This window comes from Phalacrocorax carbo, chromosome 2 (genome assembly GCF_963921805.1).
Source record: "Phalacrocorax carbo chromosome 2, bPhaCar2.1, whole genome shotgun sequence".
NCBI lineage: Eukaryota > Metazoa > Chordata > Aves > Suliformes > Phalacrocoracidae > Phalacrocorax > Phalacrocorax carbo.
This window is the reverse complement of record NC_087514.1, coordinates 15,955,627-15,977,967: the sequence shown is the minus strand read 5'-3', so window position 1 is coordinate 15,977,967 and position 22,341 is coordinate 15,955,627. Positions and strand designations below refer to the sequence as shown.

The 22,341-nt window shown below is 39.2% G+C and overlaps 1 protein-coding gene across 4 annotated transcripts; it reads left to right on the top strand.

The window, feature by feature from the left end:
- The first annotated feature begins 1,541 nt into the window (after positions 1-1,541).
- On the top strand, positions 1,542-21,337 carry MED30 (mediator complex subunit 30). 4 transcript variants are annotated; one of them, XM_064442198.1, is made up of 5 exons: positions 1,542-1,627; positions 2,163-2,368; positions 3,343-3,501; positions 7,220-7,330; positions 17,373-21,337. In XM_064442198.1, the coding sequence occupies exons 2-5, from the start codon at positions 2,195-2,197 to the stop codon at positions 17,466-17,468; spliced, it is 540 nt and encodes a 179-aa protein (XP_064298268.1). In that variant the 5' UTR covers positions 1,542-1,627; positions 2,163-2,194; the 3' UTR covers positions 17,469-21,337. The 4 variants fall into 4 exon arrangements, with proteins under 4 accessions (XP_064298268.1, XP_064298272.1, XP_064298270.1 ...); XM_064442202.1 differs by lacking the exon at positions 17,373-21,337 and adding an exon at positions 7,602-16,773; XM_064442200.1 differs by having other exon boundaries at positions 1,581-1,663.
- Positions 21,338-22,341: the final 1,004 nt, after the last annotated feature.

Sequence of the window (22,341 nt, the reverse complement as noted above, 5' to 3'; positions counted from 1 at the left end):
AAAGGGGACTTTGGTACTCACTAATCTTTCCATATGAAGAAATTTTTTGTTATACAGACAGTAAGCACTAATTGCTGTACAGACAATTCATATCTGTCAGCCCTGGTTTCTTTTGGAGGTTGTTTCACCTTCCTCTCACAGGAGGCCGGTCTGTACTTCAAAACTGCACCAATTCAGTTGTATTTTTGTAGTACAAGCGCAAAGGGTAGACAACATGTAAGTGTTTTATACCCACAGAAATACTGTGACACAGGAAGGCCAAAATGTAAGGCTTTTCTATACTAGCAAAACTGTATCTATGCAAGAAGCAGAGTAGTACACCTATAAAGGTATAAAATTAATACAGGCATGCATGTGTGCCCCACAAATACACACCTACCTTGCAAAACAGATGCTCAGCAATTTATCAGCATGATCTGCCAAAGACTTGGTTTAGCAAGGCCAAGTGCCGGGTACTGCCCTTGGGTCACAACCCCATGCAACACTACAGGCTTGTGGGAGAATGGCTGGAAAGTTGCCCAGTGGAAAAGAATCCATGGGTGTTGGCTGACAGCTGGCTGAACATGAGCCAGCAGTGTGCCCAGGTGGCCAAGAAGGCCAATGGCATCCTGGCTTGTATCAGGAATAGCGTGGCCAGCAGGAGCAGGGCAGTGATCGTGCCCCTGTACTCGGCACTGGTGAGGCCCCACCTCGAGTACTGTGTGCAGTTTTGGGCCCCTCAGTACAAGAAGGACATTGAGGTGCTGGAGCGTGTCCAGAGAAGGGCAACAAAGTTGGTAAAGGGTCTAAAGAGCAAGTCTTATGAGGAGTGGCTGAGGAAACTGGGGTTGTTGAGTCTGGAGAAAAGCAGGCCGAAGAGATCTTATCGCTCTCTACAACTACCTGAAAGGAGGTTTTAGTGAGGTGGGTGTCGGTCTCTTCTCCCAAGTAACAAGTGATAGGGCAAGAGGAAACGGCCTCAAGTTGTGTCAGGGGAGGTTTAGATTGGATATTAGGAAAAATGTCCTCATTGAAAGAGTGGTCAGGCCTTGGAACAGGCTGCCCAGAGTGGTGGTGGAGTCACCATCCCTGGAGGTGTTCCAAAACACATGTAGATGTGGCGCTCTGGGACATGGTTTAGGAGGTCTGGTGGTGTTGGGCTGATGGTTGGACTTGGTGATTGTAGAGGTCTTTTCCAACCCTAATGATTCTGTGATTCCATAAATGGTATGTCCAAACCCTCACCTTCATTACGGGGGTGGTGTGGCTCGTGTGAACACGCTAAGGTTTTGACCTAACTTTCCAACCTCAACGCACCACACGCAGGGCTGCGGGCTGCCACCCTGCGATGCTGACTTGCCCGTAAGCCCTCACCCGACTCAGCAAGCCAGAAAAACGACCCAACCTCCCGAGCAAGGCCTTGAATGTGGGACCTGTGGCGGCGAGCGGCGGGCAGCGGTGCGGCACCAAGCCCGCGAGGCTGCGGACCCGGCGGGGCTCCGCGGGCAGCCCGGAGGACACACCTCCCCCACCACAACGGCGCCGCCTCCCCGGCGCTCCCGTCACCCCTCACGTCACGCCACGCCCCGGCGGCTGCCGGAACGCCACTTCCGCCTCGCTACCTGGGCGCCGCCGAGTGCTTCCGCCTGTGGGTTTCCAGGGCAACGCGGCGTCCCGGTCCCTCGTGAGCACCGCCGCCGCCCGAGGTGGGGGGGGGGGGTGGGGGTGTCGGGGGGCGTTCCCGGGGCGGGTGCGCGGGGTCCCGGGTGGGTGCGCGGGTCCCGGGCCGCCGCCCATGCCCTGTCCCACCGGCCGCTGGGCGGCTGAGCGGTGCCTGAGGCCGCTCTCTGCAGGCGCAGGGGCCCAGCGGCAGCGCTGCCGCCCTCGCGCGTTGGAGCCGGGCAGAACGACCCGTCGGTGCGCCCTGGCGGAGGCGGGGGCCTCCTGGTGACGGCTCCGAGGCCGGGTCCGTGAGGAGCACCCGCGGCCCAGCGAGGCCGCAGGGGCTAAGGCAGGGGTACACAAACCAGGTACAGCACCGGGCCGGCTTTTGTCGGTTGGACGGTTTTGTCTTGGGTAGGACCACGTATGGGGAAAAGGAGTCGTAGAGCCACCGTACAGGAGTCTGTTTATTATGACAGACCCCAAGTACTCAGTCATCCCGTCTTCACTTCCTTGTGCAGCTCGACTCGGCGGGCCGGGTTACGGCGGAGGGATGTCCACGCCCCCTCTCGCCGGGGCAGGCATGCCGCCTGGGGCGTTCGCAGGGACGCAGGCTCAAGCGGCCCGGGAGGTAAATACAGCTTCTCTCTGCCGAATTGGCCAAGAGACTGTGCAGGACATTGTATTTCGAACCATGGAAATCTTCCAGTTACTGAGGAACATGCAGGTAAGAAATAACTTTTACACATACTGGCAGCTGGTAATAAAAACATGGGCCTCAGCTTCCTGTGTTTTACCACCAGCTGCCAGTGTATGTAGGCACAGGAGATAGCTTAGGGCACTTAAATAGGTAACTGGATCAAACTGCTTTGAAAAGGGGGCTTGATTGGAGAAGTGAATACTACTCTTAATATATTTGCTTACTCCTATACATTAAGTGAAGATGGAGAAAATTCAGGAGTGCTGAATTGTTATTGATCCTACATTAAATATATTCTAAATACACTTAATATCTGGTTTTCCTTTATGAATAGTGAAGTCTGTTTATATACTGGTTATGTTTCTCTGTTTTTGTTAACATCTGGGGAGTAATTTTAGAGGAATTTTCGTTGATCTTTTTCTGTAATATTTTCCACCTAGAACTTCTTGACATTTCTTTTTGTTATTAAAGTGGACACTGAGAAAACATGCAGACATTTGTTGTGTTTCTCTCTTGAGAGCAGAAGATCATCACTCCTGTTCCCTCTGTATTTTCATGACTCTGGCAGTTTCCTTGTGTAATTATCTTAGGTATTGGTATAGGTACTTAGAGTTTGCTAACTTTGAATTCACTTTGATTTTGTCTCTGAATTGTGACCTGGCATTGAGACACAAAGTCTCGAAGTGTGATAGTCATAACAGATAACAACAGTGTCTTGCTTAAGCGTTTTGAAAATGTTCACTGAAAAGAGTTACAGAGGGACTGACCAAAGTGTAGACTACATAAAGGTGTTTGACAGCCATGATTTGACACATCAGATGAGCAGATAAAATGCAGAATTTTGCTGATAAAGAAAGTAGAAATTTCAGTGATTTATGTGGGGATAGTGTGTCTTATTTTAAAATGTACAAAACCCCTCTGATTTATTTTAGTTTATTTATTTTATGTGACGGAAACTTTAACATAATGTTTTTAACATTTTGGGGTTTTGGTTCTCCAAGTTACCGAACGGTGTTACTTATCATACTGGAACATATCAAGACAGACTGGGAAAGCTGCAGGAACATCTCCGTCAGCTATCAATACTCTTCAGGAAACTGAGACTAGTCTATGACAAATGCAATGAAAACTGTGCTGGCCTCGATCCTGTTCCAATAGAAGTAAGTGTCTTTATTCATATATAAATTACAAATCAGAATAACTACTCTCTGCTTAGCATATCGTCCATTCTCCTGAGTTGCAGGAGACCCATAACAAGTTCTAAATGAGACTGGAATTGTTCAGTGGACTGAATTCTCTTTGTTATTTGGAGTTGGTTGAAAGATTGTGAAACTTTTACGTTAGCATCAGCAATTCTCACCAGTTGGGAGGGATCCAGTTTTGAAATCAAACTGCATTTAAAATGTTAGCTTTTTCCCTTGGGCTTCTTAGAACATTCACCAATTTGTTTCCACGAGGAAAAAAAGAGTCAAAAGAGTCAGGGCAAATTTTTTTTAAAGAGGTGGTTATAGTGGGGGAAAAAGTCTGATTTAAGCTCTCATCTGCCAGCCTGGCTCCCTGAGTAACACGCATTATTCCTTGCTCTGGCCATCAGTCTGTGCCTCCATAGTTCCCTCACTCAGTTATGCTTAACCTGCTGAGCCAATGTGAATCAAATCTGAACGTGCAGTAGTGGTGTAAAAGTGAACAGCATGAGACTTCCAGCAAGTATGATTGGCCAAAGTTTTTCCTAATAAAAATGCTATTCCTGGTAAAAATAAAAATGTCTTTTTTTTCCCCCCTCCTAAGTTAAGTTGTTCCTAATTCCTAATAATGCTCTTAAAGCCTGTTTTGTGTTGTGATTTACTATAGCTCTATATTAACCAGAACTGTGAAGTTCTTCAATTGTTGACCTCTGGATTCTGAGGCAACTCTATTAATGGACTTCTGATCATCCATTGAGTTTTAATCAGTTAAGCACTATATTTTTTATTTTAATCTCTTCACTGAATAGGAACGAAGGAGTCCATTCTAGGCTACTAATGTACTTCTGTCAACAGTCGTAGCCATGTGTTTCAGAGAAAGGTATTCGGAAACCTTAGAGAAGCAGGGGAGTAAGATGACTTCCCAATTAAAAAAGAAAATAAAACCTTTTCATGGTTTGTTGGTTTGTGTGCGATAGCTCAATACTTGTGTCCCCTTTAAAAGCTTTTGACATGTCTTGTTTTCACATATGCTTGGGATGAGGTTTCTTTTCACAGTTTTTTTTCCTGTTACCAGGATGAAAAAGAACCTCCATAGAAAAAAATTACTAGTCCCTTTAAACTTCTTTAATGCAAAGTCTCACTGATACCTTATGCAAAGCAGAGTTTTGTGCTGATAGTTGGAATTCTTTTTTCTTTTATCTACTTAAGTCTTTCCTGCTCTGAAGTTAATAGAATGCCTGCCTCCTCATGTTTTATTAGGGTGAATGAGAGTGGCACACTACTCCTCTTGGGTCAGTTTTCTTAAATTCTTATTTCAGCTTTTCAATTATAGTCTCAATCATATTATTTAATGACTGAGATTCTAACCATATCTTTAAAGAATATCAACAAATCTCTTTTTTAACACAGTCAAGAGAAGTCAACACCTACCAGTATTCCTTAGTCTATTATTATTGATATAAATGTTTTTATATTTTTTGTTGATGTGTATTACCCATGTAAGAGGTATTCTTAACAACTTCCTGTTAACCAGCATAGCAAGGCAAGAGCTAATTGTGAAGCAGATCTGGCTTCAGATTAAATTGATTGAATTTCCTGCTTAATTTGTGTATTAAGTGTGGTTCTTTGCTTTTCTTTGCTTCGTTGCTTTTTTTTTTCTACTAGCTTTTCTGAAAGATTGGAGGTTTTCAAAGGAAATGTTCTACTTTGAGTGGTACGTAATTTTTCCATCAGAGAGAGGAGTTTTTTCCGAGAGTACTTAGCAGCCACACTACTTCTTCTTTATGCTAGTTTAAGCAACTTAATGCTTAAATGAAATTGATTAATTCAGTTGAATCTTGTTCAATTGAATTTTATGAAAAATAAAATGAATTAAATAAAAATTTAGTTTAATTGAAATTAAATTAAATAATAGTAAGTTGTTAACCTTTACTACATTTTCATGGCAGAGTTTAGTGTGGTAGTTTTTGTCCATTTTGATAAGTTTAATAAGGAAGGCCTACAAAAATTTTTGTATGCAAGGAAATTAAATTTTCAGTAGGTTAAATCAAAGTAAGTTTTCTATCAGAATGCTGAAGGATGCTGCTGAATGCTTTGTATCAGGAATAGCGTGGCCAGCAGGAGCAGGGCAGTGATCGTGCCCCTGTACTCGGCACTGGTGAGGCCTCACCTCAAATACTGTGTTCAGTTTTGGGCCCCTCAGTACAAGAAGGACATTGAGGTGCTGGAGCGTGTCCAGAGAAGGGCAACAAAGTTGGTAAAGGGTCTAAAGAGCAAGTCTTATGAGGAGTGGCTGAGGAAACTGGGGTTGTTGAGTCTGGAGAAAAGCAGGCTGAGGGGAGACCTTATCGCTCTCTACAACTACCTGAAAGGAGGTTGTAGCGAGGTGGGTGTCGGTCTCCCAAGTAACAAGTGATAGGGCGAGAGGAAACGGCCTCAAGTTGTGTCAGTGGAGGTTTAGATTGGATATTAGGAAAAACGTCTTCACCAAAAGGGTTGTCAAGCACTGGAACAGGCTGCCCAGAGAGGTGGTGGAGTCACCATCCCTGGAGGTGTTCAAAAAAGACATTTGGACGTGGTGCTTAGGGACATGGTTTAGCAGTGGACTTGGCAGTTGGACTTGGTGATCGTAGAGGTCTTTTCCAACCTAAATGATTCTATGATAATATTACACCTCAAACTAAGTAACAAGTTAATACGCGTGTGATGAGCAACTTGCTTCCTGACTTTTAAACTAATGTCTTCTTGCTCATTTGCATCAGTTACTAGTCTTTTGCTTGTCTGTAATGTGTATGTGAACAAGGATGAAATTTTGCTATCAACTACTTCAGCTTTCCTCAGTTCAGGACAGAAAAATCAACAATAGACTGTGAGCTTTGTGGATGTATGCTATGTATAAAATGTTACAGTTTATACTTATTTTTGACAAAGATGTTCGTAGCTTAGGAGTGTTCTCACAGAAGCATGTGTTTGTTTTGTATCTAGTATATTTACTGCTTCTTTTTTTTTTTTTTAGGAAGGAAACATGCATTAATATTAATTCAGAAATTCTTTATCAAAGAGTTTTGGCTTTGTAGAAGCTTACAAAAAAGGTAGTGCACTATATGCCTGAAGAGATCACAGTGGGAAATTCTAATACCAAAACTCCTATTAAGCAACTGTGGGCCTGGTCTTAAGAATAGCCAAACAGAGGCCCACTAAAATAGCAAGTCATAATTAGAATATTAATCAAGCAGCTATATAAAGCCAGTCATAATTATGTTTAGTATGCCACTGAAATACTTTATGATAATGATAGCTTCATGTTTGTGGTATGTCATAGTGTGGAATAGTAAATTTTAAAATCACAATCTACAGAGTTGAAGAATACGAGGATTACTTGTGATAAACATGTTAAAACTTAAAGACTCGGTTCTGCCTGTAGTTGTGAAATTGCTTAGGTCTAGGCATGGTAATATGTGGGATTGTGTCTTTTTGAAGCACATAATTTTCCTGAAGAACTGACTGAGGTCATTCCAAGGCCTTGGGGTTTGAGGTGATGAAGTAAGCCTGTCTGCACTTTCTCTTGGGAAGTTTGAAACTTTGCAGAAAATGCTAGTGCCTTATGATCTCCTGTTTTTAGGGTTTTTTTCTTCATTTTTCATTTGTTTTGTTGTTGTTGTTTTTTTTAATCTAAAGTTTCTTGTCCTCGCAGCAACTTATTCCTTATGTTGAAGAAGATGGCTCCAAGCACGATGATCGTGGTGCTGCCAGTCAGCTTCGTTTTGCTAGTGAAGAGAGAAGGGAAATCATGGAAGTAAATAAGGTAACAAAGTTGAAATTAGTTTGCATAAAACTGTCACTTTGTCATTACAAAGCTTAAATTTCTAGACTGCTGTACTAAATGCAGCATGTGTTATGACTACCATCAAACTGTTCTGAAATGAACTGTTTCAGAATTACATTTTAAGCAGTTTTTTTAGCCATACCTCTGGCTGTAGAGTTTAGATTTCCTGACAGTTTTAACTTGTGCCTCTTTTTAAATCAATATATATTCTTCTGAATATGGTGTATTATGCTTGTGCTTCACTCATTAGATATTGGCAGTACAGACTGAGGTAAAGTGCCTGTTGAACTTACTTCGTTTTCAAAACTTACCTTAGGCATTAAAAAAATGGGTATTGAACATCAGACGTGTAAACAATATCACAATCAAATGAGTTGGTAAAGGATTTTCAGGGCTACTTCCTGTATTTTGACAGTCTGGGGAAGACCATTCCTTTTGTTAAATGTACCATGTACTGAATTTTGACACATTTGGAGAAAAAATATGCTATATATGATAAAGATGCTGTTAAATTTTCAGTTGGGGTGGCAGTATGCAATTGAACACAATTACTAAAGATGGATTCAAATCTAAAAATAAATATGCTGTAGCAAATGGTAATATAATATTGAGATTAAAAAGATACAGTTTTGCTAAACCACAATTTTGAACATTGTTTCTTTAATCTGTAAAGTACAAATATAGGATTAATTAAATATTTCTGTAGCTGTAATATCCATAAATGTGTGGTAAAAAGGAGGCATAATTACAAAAATAACCAAAGGAAATAAATGAGTAAAATATTTCTTTATGGAAAGAATAATTGGTGGATTTTCAGCTTTTAAAATACTTCCAATATTTTGTCTTCAACAATTAGAGACGTACCGAATTTTCCTTAACCCATTTGTGTAGAAAAATGCATGCGTATATTGGTCAGAAGAAAATGGGGACTACGTGAATTTAGAGAAAAGCAGTTGTCAGCTGTTCTGTTTGTATTCTTTCTGTTCAGTGCTGATGTAGCAGGGTTGTATATATTATATCGTATGTAATGTTGTACTGTGAATTTATGCACATTTATTTGCACTCTTTAAGTGTTAATAAGCTTAACTGTCCATATTTGCTGTGGTTTTGATAGTTTAATGACATTTTTTTGCCCTTGTTGTTGTACTTGTATGCTAATATGTTTCTAAACCTCCTTGGTGTGATCTTGTGAAAAGAATTTCATAAATGTGTATGGTAAGTTTTAAACCTTAAAAAGGTTGATGGTGTTACAGGACCATTGGCAGCAAATTGGTGATTAAGAATGTATGTAGACATTCACTTAAATCTAGTCTGAAATCCTGTATTTACACTTAAAATCTAGACCTAGTTTCCAGATTTTCCACAGTAAATCCTCAGAAGATAGTGGAACTTTCTCTAGTATTTTTGTGGACAGATATTTAATAACTGCTGCAGAAGAAATTTAAACTTCTTGGTTTTGGAAGTGCACTAAAGTTTTTCTTTTGTCTCTCTCTAGCTGTATAAGCACATCTGCCAGCAGTTTCAAAGTTCAAATTCCAATACATTACAAAATAGGAAGTGCTTTGGGTTTTTTATGACTAGAAATAAATAAATTCTTATTTTTGCAAAGAGAAAGCACTAGAGTTTGGTTAGTTGGCCTAATTTCTGGCACTGGCTGCTGGGCTCTGGTAGCCCTCTCTGGTTCTTAGCTGGCATTCCTGACAGCTTTTGAATCCGCTGTAGTACGTAACGTCCATCTTCAACTCAATTTTACTTAATTTATTTCAGCAAAATTTCAGTAATACAAAATTTTGATGAAAATGCTGTGACAGGGAAACCAACATGACAGATGAAGAAGCTTTTTATATTCTTGACCCACTGTCTTTTCTTCGTTCAGCTGGTTGTCTTGCTCTCACCTAGTCCTTTTTGCTTGTGATAGGCAGCATTTTTTTCAAAGTCTTGCATGTTACTGGTACAAAAAAAAAGCAATATTGCGATACTGAATACTTTGACACTATCGAGACATTTGAATTCTTAGACCTTTCACAGGTGTCTTAATTTTGCCCTTCTTGATGTGCTATCCCAGCCAGTCTGATCTCTTTAGTGGCTCTGGCTGTATGTGAAAGACATTGCCCTGCGGCGTGGAGCACAGCCAAAACTGGTAGATCATATAAACCTTGTGGATCATAAATGGGACAAAAATGTCCCTCCTTTCAGGAACCACTGACCTGAAACACAGCAACTCTGCTTCACCACAGCAGTTGTGTGGGAAGGGAGCATCCTCAGTGGAGGACCATCACATAGTTCCTATACTCACCATCTCACTCATGGGGCAGAAGAACCCACTGATGTAGCAGAGTTCCTAAATACTGCAGTAGCTTTCAATGTCAGTTTACTGTATAGTGGCATCTTTTGGTCTTATTTATTTATTCTGTTACGTTAGACTTATCTTTTAGGTCAGAAAGTTTAATGTGCTCCCCCTGGCTAGGAAGTATTTGTCCATTCATTTAAAATAGATCAATTTACAAGATAATGCGTTTCTGTCCTAGCAATTCAGTAATATTTGGCAACTGTAGGTTTAAATAAAACCTATTAAGCTTAAAAACAAAAGGGATTTTTGCCAGCGCTAAGAAGAGTGCACCATTATTATAAAACAACCAAACAGACCATTTGTTGAGCACTGACTACCTCTATCTTTTGTACTAAACAATTCTTTCCTGCAGCTTATGTTGCTTATTCCTTTTATCTGTATTTGCTTTCTGGGTTGTAAATTGTTGAGGTGGTTGACTCTTTTCTGGAATAAATAATTTACTGTCCCAGAATCAGTTTAGCATTTGCATTGGTCTACTAATACAAGTCCTGATCCAGTTTTCACTGAACTTTATTACTATTTGCAACAATTGGAAGCTGTTGGCAAAATTTCCTTGCTTGTCTTCATATTTTTTGAGTCTTTAATGTTCTGTCTTCAGGGTTTTTACCTTCTAAGTATAGCATCATCTGTAATTTTTCAAGATGTCAGGCTCACCTTGGGTCCATGGTCTTCTAATATATTTGACAGGACTTATAACAGAAAATATCAAATCACAGGCTGAGAACACCTTAATCTGTGTTGCTGCCTTATCAGCAGTTTTCTTTACTGCTTGTTTTCAGAAATGGAGCAAGTACAGCTTTGGTTTTTTAGATGCTGCAGGTGTGCTTTCAAATGAAGGACTTAGGAAAACCATCGCATAATTAGTAGTCTCGGTGAATTTGGGTGAAAATGAAATGACGTGAAATATCATTAGGACATTCCAGGTGACCCTTTAGAAAACAATTATGTTTGATATTCTTAATTAATCTTTGCTAACTGCTTAACAGTGATGTTGCTAAGAGAGGAAAAGACAGTCCACATGACAGGCTTTTAGGTTAAGCTGTTATGAGTTTAGCTCTCAGCTTTTTTTGATAACTAAACCATTATGCACTGCAGCTGATGTTGTTCAGGGAAGTAGTCCTTAAAATTACAGCAATTTGCAATTAATAGTCTTTCTCTTTGGAGAACTTTATCTGAAGAATCATAGAGGAATTTAGGCTCAATGGAAGGTCTGGAGACTATCTGATTCAACCCACAGCTCAAAGCAGGGTCAACCAGCAAAGTTAGGTCCAGTTGCTCAGGCTCATATCCAGTAGCATTTTGAATATCTGTAAGGATGGAAATTCTACCCTTTCTGGGCCTTTGTGAAGTGTCACGTTTCACTTTGAAAGTTTTCCTAATGTTACATTGGAATTTTCTTTGTTGTAACTTGGGTCCACTGCCCCTCATCCTTTTGCTGTGTACATTCAAGAAGAGTCCAGCTTTGTCTTTTCTATGATCTATATTAGGTAGCTGAAGACAGCATCGCAACCCTGCCTTAGCCTTCTCTGCTTGAGACTGAAAAAATATAGCTTGGTGGCCTTCCAACTAGATGTTCTCCAGTATGTTACTGTTTTGTGTTGTGCCCCAAATTGGACAATCATTATCCAGAGCCAAATAGAGAAAAACAACAATTTCACTTGACCTGATAGGTACACTCTTGCTGATGTAGCACAGTGTGTAGTTAGTCTCCACTACGATCCACTGCTGCCTCATGGTCAACTTGTCAGAAAGTTTCAAAAAGGACCTTAGGTTTTTTCTGTTCTCAGATGTAAGATATGGCTCTAACTGAAGTTCCTGAGATAGGCGTTGGCCTGCCTTGCCCACCTGTTGAGGTCCCTCTGAATTGGACATCCTACCACTGAGTATATTGACTACTTACCCCAATTTGGTATTGTCCATAAATTTGATACTTTGATATGGTGATTAGGTCATTAAGTGTGGATAAGTCATTAATAAGGATATTAAGGATGTTGACTGTAGTATCAAGAGCAACCAGATGCCACTTGGTCTTAATACTGATGATTGCAACACTTAGAATCCAATAGTCTAGCCAGTTTTCCATCACCCCTATAATCCACCTATCCAAACCACACCTCTCCAATATCGCTACAGGGATACTATGAGGGACTGCATCAAAAGCCTGAAAGTAAAGAAAATCCCCTGCTCTCCCCTTGGCCACACAGCCAGTCATTTCTCAATAGAAGGCTATAATTCATGTTGGTCAGGCACAACACTGGTTTGGTAAATCCAAGATGACTGTTCCCAGTCACCTTATCATTCATGGGTCTAGACATGACTTCCAGAAGGATTTGCTGCATAGTCTTTCTTGGGTCAGGGGTTAGGCAAACCAGCCTGTAGCTCCCATAGTTTTCTGGATCCCCCTCCTTGCCTTTCTTGAAGATGAGTTGAGATGTCTGTATAATCCCAATTGTCCCCTTTTGTCCTCGTAGAAATGCGTATTATACAACCTTTGTAACATTACCACATTTGGTTATTCTCCCCCCTTCCCCCTGCTTCCCTTTCTGGAAGAGTCCTTGAGCTATTCTGCTTTCGTTGCAGACTAGGCACTGTTTAGATTGAATCAGTATTGTGATAAATAAGATTAAAAGAATCCTGGCTTATATATTGTATAACTTCCATGCGGGTATTGAATAAGCAGGGAATTTGGGAACGAGAAGGAAGGATTTAATGTAAGTAGTGAATAAGTAACTGAAGGCTGCTCTTCCTTGTCTTTGCCACAAAATGTCTGTGGTAGTTGTTCATTCTTCCCCTTACTATCGGTGATAGCTGTCCTTTGAATATGTGGGAAACTGTTACAGTACAAAGTTTAGTGATGGACTTGAATCTTAGATGTCTCTGGACAGAGTAGGCACTGCAGTTTTATCCATAGTGTTCGTGTGACTTAGTTTGCCATCTAACTGAGGATCATGCATCTGTGTGATTTTTCAAGTTAAGAATGGGGATGTAACACTGAAGAGGGTGGTGAAGAGCCTTGGGGAATGGATAATTCCATTATAAGCTACATAGCTTAGAGGGTACTCACAGAATCACAGAATGGTAGGGGTTGGAAGGGACTCAGTAAATAAGACCTCAGACTTCATTGTAGAATGATAAATAATTCGTATGAAGCAAACATCCATCTATTTTAATGAACACACTCTTCTTTGAACAACAGAGCACTGGATACATGCAGCTGCTGTCTAGTTCAAGATGTGAAAAGTATTGTGCGTGCAGTGGAGCACAGGTTGTCACTGGTGCCTCTGTTTGTTTCAGGAACAAAGAGTTATGTGTGCAGAAGGAGCAGTTTTCCTTTCAGCTGCCAGGTGAGGAGAGAGGCAGAAAACCCAGCCCCTCATTTCTAATAAGGATGGAACAGTTATGTCTATGAATGACATCATCAGGAAAAGCTGTAGTTATTGAGCAATGAGTGTTTTAATGTTTAATTGCACAACGGTCAGTGTATTTTTGATGAATAATTTTTATCCATTTGAAAAAATATTATAAACAGATGGATATGTGAATTTATTATGATGGAAAATGGGCCTTGGTATCAGGTGAGTAGCCATAAGAACAACATCACCTGGCAGCTTTAAGAGAGTTTGAGCAAAGCGTTGAGCCATTTTTTTTTTATAATTTTTTTTTCCTGCTGTGTGCATGTAACATTGTAAGTCTTTTGATTATAAAACTGAAAGAAAGGGAAAAAAAAAAAAGAGGTTTTTTTACCTCCTTATTGCAGAGGTTTCATTATGAAGGACTCACTTAAAAAAAACAGTATAAATTGCCAGGGCAGGCTTTACGTTTTCTCGCCCATCACAACATTGCGTTTCTGTGGAAATTTCTTGGGTTTGACTTACGCAGAAAAGCAGAGGCCATTGTCACCTTCATAAGACTTACAACAATCACTTCCTACAGCAGTTTAATGGTCAGGAGGAGTAACATGCTCATGAAAAAGATGATGATGCAAGTTCTCTCTGCAGTAGAGTTGTAATCAACAAAGTAAACATAATTCTTTTAATTCTGCTGAGATTTATGCAAGTAAAGGTACTGCTATTATTAATATTTAATGCTTTGTTATGCTTAGATGTACTTCTGGCCTGTTCTGTTGCAGGTCTTGAACAGAGCAGGTAAAACTAGCTGGCACAGCATTCAGGAGAATAGTCTTTTATATAAGATTTTCAAGATGGAAACACTTTTTTTTTTTTTTCCCCTTAAGCAGAAGGTAGTACCTGTACAACATCAGCACAGCAGGTACTTTTGATGTTTTTACAGGCATCAGCTGGAATACAGTCTTACTCTTCTGCAGAGTTTACACTATTATAATTGCCTAAGAAGGGACTTTTAACAAATGGGTTGAGTGCAGAATAATGACTCATAGTGATGTTTAGGTTTGAAAATGTGAAAGATAGATGAGCATAAGTGAGGAGAGAGACAGGAATAGGGTGCAAAGGAAAGTTCTGATACATCTGTGATAGAAAGTTGTGGATTGGTCTAGACAGCACTGATTTCAAATGATATGAAAGTGAACCAAAAATTAGTTTAAGTAAAAAATTTATTTTGGTCAAAGTTGAAATTACTGTGTCCTATTTAACCCAAATCCGTATGAAACACGTCAAGACCTTTATGGTGCGTTCCTTGAAAAACAACTGTTTTCTGATGTATGTTTTGGTTATCCCACTTTGTTTCATTTTTGTGAGTTTTGTGCTTATGCACATGTTTTCATAAATGTCCCACCTGACCAAAGCCTACTAAGGTCTGGTTGGTTACTGGAAGGTACAGTCCTTTCCAACTCTATCATGCTGGCCATAGTACTTGCAGTGTCAGTCAAAATGGATAGTTAATCACACTGAAAATTAATATCACCAAAGACGACCCCTTAGGATTGGTTTTCAGTCTGATCCTTTTTCTGACAGGGAGGTACTAACAGAAATATGTCTGTCAGATCTAAGGGGAATTTAGATCTCTGAAACTCATTATAAACTGCCTCATACATGGTAACTTTCCCATGCTGTCTTAAAACAGATAAAGTCAGAAGCTGTAACGTACGTTTAGGATGAAGTACCTTTTCTTGTTTTATACAACTGTTAATCCTAAGAAGCAGCCCAGAGTTCAACTAAGTCATTTCAATAGAAGGAGGAAAGAGTGGGAGACAACTTGCAAGCAATCTGTTCTAACGAAAACTTGTCATTGCTGCAGAAGCTGCTTACAAAACTTGCCTCTTTCCCAAGGCGGCCATTTCACCATATCTTTCCAAGGTTAGACCTGAGGTGAGATGTTCTTACTGGCTCAGCAAAGTCTTAAGCAGAGGCCAGCACTGCCAGCGGTGCTGAACATACTAATTGTGTAGTACTTTGTGGTGTAGACCACTGCTTGTCAAAGATAGATAACAAAGATGACTATATGCATCTCAGTTAGACCGTGCTCTCTGAAGTGGATTTTTCCCCCTCTCTTTATTGTTTTTTCAGCCTAGCAATCCAGAGATGGTGCTTCATCTTAGATGTTTTTACTGTCTCTAGAAAAAGTAGAAGAGCGAAGAAAATGGCTCTTCACTGAAGACAAGGATCTAAAATTATCTTCAGATAAATAAAGTAACAGTTGTATATTTCTTGTCTTTACAGATGCTTTGAAAACAAATGAAATCCAATTTGAAAGTTCTCTTGTCTAGCATCAAGTAAAAGATCAAGCAATTTACGGTTTCATAACACCCGCACAAGAAATGAGAGAGTCTTACAGAATGAGTCTTTTGGGTGTAATTTATGTAAGGTTCATGTGAACACACCTATGTAACAGTATTTAACAGAACAATTAGGCATGGATGAAGAGAGAATACTATCTTCTTTCTATCTGTGGCATGAATAACCATCACTCTCCAGCCTTCATTTCTGTTGGTGAAGGCTTTGAAAAATTGTGAGATGGCATGCCCTCAGTATCAGCCAGTAACAGCTTGCATTAAACTACTCAGTTCTAATATAACATTCATTGATTTCTTTAAGTTTGAATGCTGAGGATGGCAAACAGAAGTACGTTTAAAAATGCCACAGATATGAACGTGTTTGTTTATCTCATCTCTCTTGTGCTTTCTCAAGCATCAAGATCATCCATTATGAGCTTTGGTAGGGAGATGCTTGCAGTTCTATCATTTGGATGCTGTGGGAACTACATGCTTCTCAGTTTTCTGCCTTGTCTTTTGGAGTTTGATCTCTGCTGTATACTATGAAGTCTTGGATTAGCAAATGGAAAAGTAAGAAGCATTAGATAAATGCACAGTTATCTTTAAAATACTTTTTAGTCTGTCAAATGCTTGATGAGAAATTCTGAGTTAGTACACAGAAGTCTGGAATTGAGCATTGTCTGCTTCCAGGGAATGAGTCCACCAAAGTCTGTCTTCAGGAGTATTTAACTTACTCAAAGTGCTATGTTCCCCATGTAATCTAAGCCTAATTACCATATTCCTCAGACCATTTGTACAGGTCTGAAGTGAATAGACTTAATTTTTTTCCTATGGACTTCTTTCCCAGCTGGCCAGGTGGGCAACTTAAAAATACTGGTGTGTTGTTTGCATTAAAAATCAGGAGACTGTTTTTGTTGCTTCCTTTTATCGCTGTTCCAGTTACTTTGGTCATATTACTGATCTGAGCCACCCTGTTAATGTATTGCTATTTGTGTAGTGCAAATAACAAAGTTATGTCAAACCTGAAACATTTTGAATAGTTTGTCCTCTTTTGAAGGTAGCAAGTCTTTCCTGTGCTTTCACTTTACCTGGAACGTGGCTTCCCTAATGAATAAGTAGTTTGATCTCTAATGTGAGAAGGCTGACATCAAATCAGAATGAAATGAAGGACATACTGTGTATTTTTAACAATAACCTAACTTAGTTCTTGACAGCTTTGATTTGAGCAGGAAAATGAATAAATCAGACAATAAATATGTGCATTATTGTGAAACATGGAAGGTTAGGGAGATTGTGCGATGTCTTAATGCACTGATCTTTCTTCTCTTAAGACATAATTTTTAGGTTCTGGTTATACACCCAAATAAAAGCCTGTTTGCTGTTGTTCTGTTCCTTCAAATGCTTCTGCAGTTTGCAAAAACAAATACATAATTTTAAAGAATTCAGCATGCTTGGGAATATCTGTTTCAAGTCAGGATTCCTTAGCGCATTAGCTTTGACCTACGTAGGCAGAAGGGCTAGAAAAGCTTGACTGACTTCATCTGTACCTTGTGCTTTGTTCAAACTTCTGCTGTTAATCCCTCATTTTTCTGTGCACCCAAGTTATACAACATATATTTATATAACTTTACCCACTCCCTGAATTTTTTCTTCATGCTTAAAGTGCAATCTTTTGGACTTTGTAAAGAAAGGACCAAACCCCACAAGCCTACAGTTTTTTAAGAGATCAAGTGTTTCGATGGAAAGACTCCTGTGAAAAGAAACAGCATCCACCCTCTAGGAATGATCCTTAACTTTTGAGGCTTTCTTGTATTTTTAGAGTGTGCTTTAAAGAGGATGTATTATCCCACTAATACTGCTCACAGACAGCTCAGAAAGAGATCCATGTACCAATTCATAACACTGTAACTTTTGCTGAATTTCTGATTGTGCTATTTGAACTGATCATAAAAAAAAAAACTTGTAATAAACTCTTCCCACAGAAACTGAAACAGAAGAATCAGCAGCTGAAGCAGATCATGGATCAGTTACGGAATCTTATTTGGGACATAAATGCCATGTTGGCAATGCGGAACTGAACAAGGAAAGTCAAACTTCGTAATCGGGAAAGATACAAATTTGCTTGGATATACTTAATTTCTAAGAAGTGAAGTGTTTTTCCAGAAACATATTGCAGTAATGTTTGAAAAGTCTTCAGGTTTAAAATGTTAGTTTTTTGTAATAACTTAGGTGGTGTTGGCTTTGTTTTTATAAAAGATTCATCCTACAGGTTTTACCTGAGTGATTCACTTAGGCTGAATATAATACAGCCTAAGTAACTTACTGTAATTAATTGGATTGCTATGCAAATAGGGGTTTTTTATAAATGAAGTGCTTATGATACAATTAACACTGTTTTTAAAACATGTGTTTGCATGCCATCCTGCAGTGCAAACCATCTCTACAGACAGGAAAAGTTGCAATACAGAGAAGTCAGAAATACAGGAGAAGTCAGAAGTACAGAAAAGCTATAGGACCGAAATGAGTGATCAGATATTACAATGCATTATGTTTCCCCATTGTGGGAGCATATAATACAGGCTACTGTGCCATATAATTTTATTTTATTCCATATCCTATCACTGGATATATGTTATATTAGATAAATCAGAGCAAAATTTGAAAGCTATATAAAATTACCCCTACATGCTTATGGATATAATTAAGTCTTTTAAAGTGAAGACTACATACTTATAGCCTCAACATTAACAACTTCTGCAACTATGTGTTACAATTTCTTGAGTACGGCTCCAGGACTTGCGTGGTGGTATATTCCTGAAGCATTATGTGCGGTTGGAATACTTTGGTTTTGTTTACCAGAATGCACTGAATAAGTCCTCATTAATCTTTTCCTTATGACTGCCAGCCCTAGTAAACTTCGGAGTATATGAACAGCTCATTATTTTGAGCTAATCATCAACCTTTGTCTTTCTTTATTCTGCCTCTGGTATTCCTCACAATTTTTCATTAGCCCTGAAAATAGACGTAATAATTTTTGTTATCCACAAGCTGCCAGTGGACTATGTATCTCTTTTTCCAGATGAAAAAATATGTACAGTAACACTGTTTCAGTACAAATCCATAGGGCACTTTACTGTTAATATTTGTCAAGTTGAAAACTGACCATCCTCTTGACTTGTTTCTTGAGTATTACTTTTAACTCCCATTCCATGCCCAGTCAGATTCCTTAATAGTTTTGCGTGACAGATTTGCTGAGAACCTTCTGAAGAGTCCAGTTAAATGGTACCCTTTTTAAAGATATCATTTGTACAATATGAGGTTCTGATACTGAATGTTTATTGATGTGAGATATATGGATTTAGAAATGTTATACTGGTTTGTTGTTCTATTGATCTTTTTTATTTTAGTTTTTAGTAATTTCAACCCATTTGTCTATTCCTTGAGGTAAAAATCACTGGCATGTAATAGATCTGATCATATCCTGAAATTAGGTACAAAATAGTTGTCTTTTATTTCTCCTTTTGAAGGCTTTAAATCTTAGCAGATGAATGGATTCCTAGTCTTATAATTGCAAATAAATGGAGTCAGAAAATGTTCCTTTTGATTAATTTACCCAGTGTTGAAAGTAATACCTAACTAAGACAACACCTATATGTGAGTAGATGTCAAAACACCTTACAAATAAGATTGCTCTCTTTTCTCCATATTACAAATGGAAGAGTGGATAGCTTAGTGGCAAAGCTACCAGCAGAACTGCTGGTTTCCCATTTGGATTGACCACTGTGGCAGACTCATTGGTCAGAAATAATGGTTGATTTCTGCAGCTGTGAGAGACATAACTATTTTATACACAAAGCATTTGAAAAAGAGGTGAAGACAGCAAGTAGAGATTTTTTGTTCTTTGTTTAAAATGCAGGAGCATTTTTGTATTTGCAAGGTGTAATGGCAGCTTGCTCTTTAGTGTATGTATAAATACGCATCCAGCCTAGAAGTATTTGAAGTGGATTTTGAAATGGCACCAGGATCTTAATTGCGAGTATAAAATTCTCAGTACTTAGTATTTTGTTCTATTTTTTGAACAATTATGGAAAATGGAGATTAGTCTAGACTTTCCTGCCTGTGTACCATCCATGTATTCTTACTAAATATCTTTAAAGTTTGTTGACTTTTTTGTTGCATATGAACTGAGCAGAAGTAACCTAAAATGTGAGTAAGAGTGCAAATACTGCAAGTAGATGACTGGCCAATACAATATTCAGCTTATGCTGCAGCTGCTAGCAGTAGCCAAGGTTTAAACTACAATTTTTCATCTGGGAGAGAGGAGAAAACACTTTAAACCGCTACCAGAATAGATAGCGCAGTAGCTAAATTGCAAAGTGCAGAAATTGACAGAATTACAAATTATCATAGTAAATACTGTCAAAACAGGAACTTTGCAAGGTATTGGATCAAAAGCATACACGTTGATGTACACAGATGAAAGTAAGGGTAGTGAACATAATTCATATGCTACCACATCCACAAATAACTATAGGATTTGGCCGAGAACATGACAGTTTTAAGAAAAGTGACAGTTCCTCAGCTGTGAAACACTTTTAAAGGAATTACTGGGCACCAACATGTGCTGAAATTTAATATTTAAGTTAATGCTAACTGAACTTTAACTGCTGGTTAATGAAATGGCACCAAATGAAGTATTTACAAATACCAGCAAAGCAATACCAGCACAGATGTTTCAGTGTTTTGTTTATATATCACTGACTTTCTGTATTTCTGATTAGGCAGAAGCTGGGTAAACATACAGACAGTCCCAGATTCAGATACCAGAACTTAGGATGGTTCCATTTTTGGAATATAAAATTATTTGAGGGGGGTGGGGTTCTTAGGGCTCTGTTTTGCCCAGAGAGGACTTGGGGCAATGGAGCTAGGATGCTGAATCCTTTGTAGCATGTTTGTGGGAGCACCCCAAGGTAACACATACACTCGAAATGAAACCATTAATCCAGCACCTTTGTAGACAATAGAACAGATACTGAATGTTGGGTTCAGTGTCACAACACAGAAGATGCCTGCTGGGCAGTATGCAAGAGTCCAAGGTTTTTTCTCACATAAAAAGACAAGAGTGCAGGGCAGATTTATGCCATGTTTAGGAAAGATGCAAGGAGTTTATTCTTCCTCTTGTCTTCCATAGAGGCAGCAAGGCCACATCCAGAGTGCTCTAATAAACCATGACCGTTTTTGTTGTCCTGTAGAAAAAACCCCTCTGATCATAGTATTTCTGGTATTACTGATAGAGAAATTGTAACTTGTGCACAAGTGCTACTTAAGTGCATTCTTTTCAGTGATAAATTCAGGTGGAATAGGACAAGGATTCTAGTCTCATAGGAACCAAGATTTCATCACTGTGCAAGATGGCCACACAAGCCAAAAAGAGTGCAGCTGAAGGATGGCTGACAACTGCTGTAGGAAGCAGTACGCTCCGGATGTAGATCTGAAGACCTGAAGTTAAGAAAAAAATGTCAAAAAAAACCCCAAACAAAGATGCAATGACACCCAAGGACATTGTTGGTCAACTGAGGTTTACAGATGGTGGATTAGTTTGATTACTTCATGCTAACAAAGGAAATGGGGAATTATAAAGGAATTTACAAATATATCAGTGCAGAAAAAAAATATCTGGAGGAGAAAGTGAGTAGTTCGCTCACTTTCCTTATTTAATAGTAATGAAGACTGCTATGGTGTAGAGCATCAGGGCTTTAAAAGAAGAGGTTTTTCTGAGTTAAAAGGTTACTCTATTTTTATACATAAAAATAACAAGGTGGCTGATATGTATTGCAGGATATTAATGAAAGTGACAAAAAATGTGTACCAATGTCAGTTTTTTTAAGGAAAATGTAATGGATAACTGGAATGTAAGCGGTAAATAAATGCAATATAGTGAAACTTCTGTGTTAAATCTAACTTCTGTGCAAATTTTAAAGCTTTTCCTTACGTTGCATAAGGGACGCATTCTGCTATCTTGCAACACTACACAACAAGTAACGCCACTAAAAGCTGGGAACAGTGTTTGTGTTGATGTGAATGTAGTCAGAAGCAGAATACGTGTTTTACAGCACTCCTCAGTGGATTGGGTCCAGTAAAAACTGTAGGCATATTTGAGGCAAATAAGCAGACACACATTTTCTTGTGTGCACTTAACTCTGGGAGCGTCTCAGCTTATTGTATGCCTTCATGTTCAACTTGCAAGCTACCCAGTTGCTGAGAGTTCTGTTTCTGTGCATGTTCCCAGCAGCTGGTGATATCTGATAATCACTGCTGAGGTTGTATAAGCTCTGTGATTTTTCTGCCCAAATCCTGTAGGAGGCCTGATGTGCCAAGCCCTCTCCGGCCCCTCATGCTCTCACTTTCCCTTCTCAGCTGACTGTCCCTACTACAAAGCTGTAGACTAATGTTCTGGAATAGAATTGAAAATGAGTGGCTGCAAGGAATGAATTATATACATATCTGCAATAAAATAATTTCCTAGGTCGGCACGTGCTTTCTTGTGAAATCTTGCTTGAAAAATAAATTCAGCTTTGCCTAAATAGGAAGAAAGATATGTGATTGTCAAGTTGTCTGAGTAGCAATGGATAGCAATGCAGTTGTTTTTATAGCCGTGTAGAGGTTTTAGTGGTATTTACAGTCTTGCAGAGCAAGGAAGAGGGTCATGAAGACAGTCCATTACTGAAATACATTGTTGAAGTGGGAAGACACTCAAACAATAAGGGGAAAATGTAAAGAAGTGTAACAGCAACAATCAAAACTTAGGTAAGCACGAACTGGCCGTAAAATAGAGGCAAGGAAGGAGGATTTGGGAAAACACATTTATAACCTGCGCTAAAGAGATAATTGGGATGCAGTGAGAGGAAAAAAAGCCACTGCAGCTTTGGGGTGCTTGACCACGTATTGCGT

Bases quoted from the DNA above. Each gene is read 5' to 3' on its own strand.
- MED30 (XM_064442198.1), top strand. From the start codon at position 2,195: ATGTCCACGCCCCCTCTCGCCGGGGCAGGCATGCCGCCTGGGGCGTTC. The intron at 2,369-3,342 runs GTAAGAAATAAC...TGGTTCTCCAAG, and splicing joins AGTTACTGAGGAACATGCAG to TTACCGAACGGTGTTACTTA. The intron at 3,502-7,219 runs GTAAGTGTCTTT...TTGTCCTCGCAG, and splicing joins TCGATCCTGTTCCAATAGAA to CAACTTATTCCTTATGTTGA.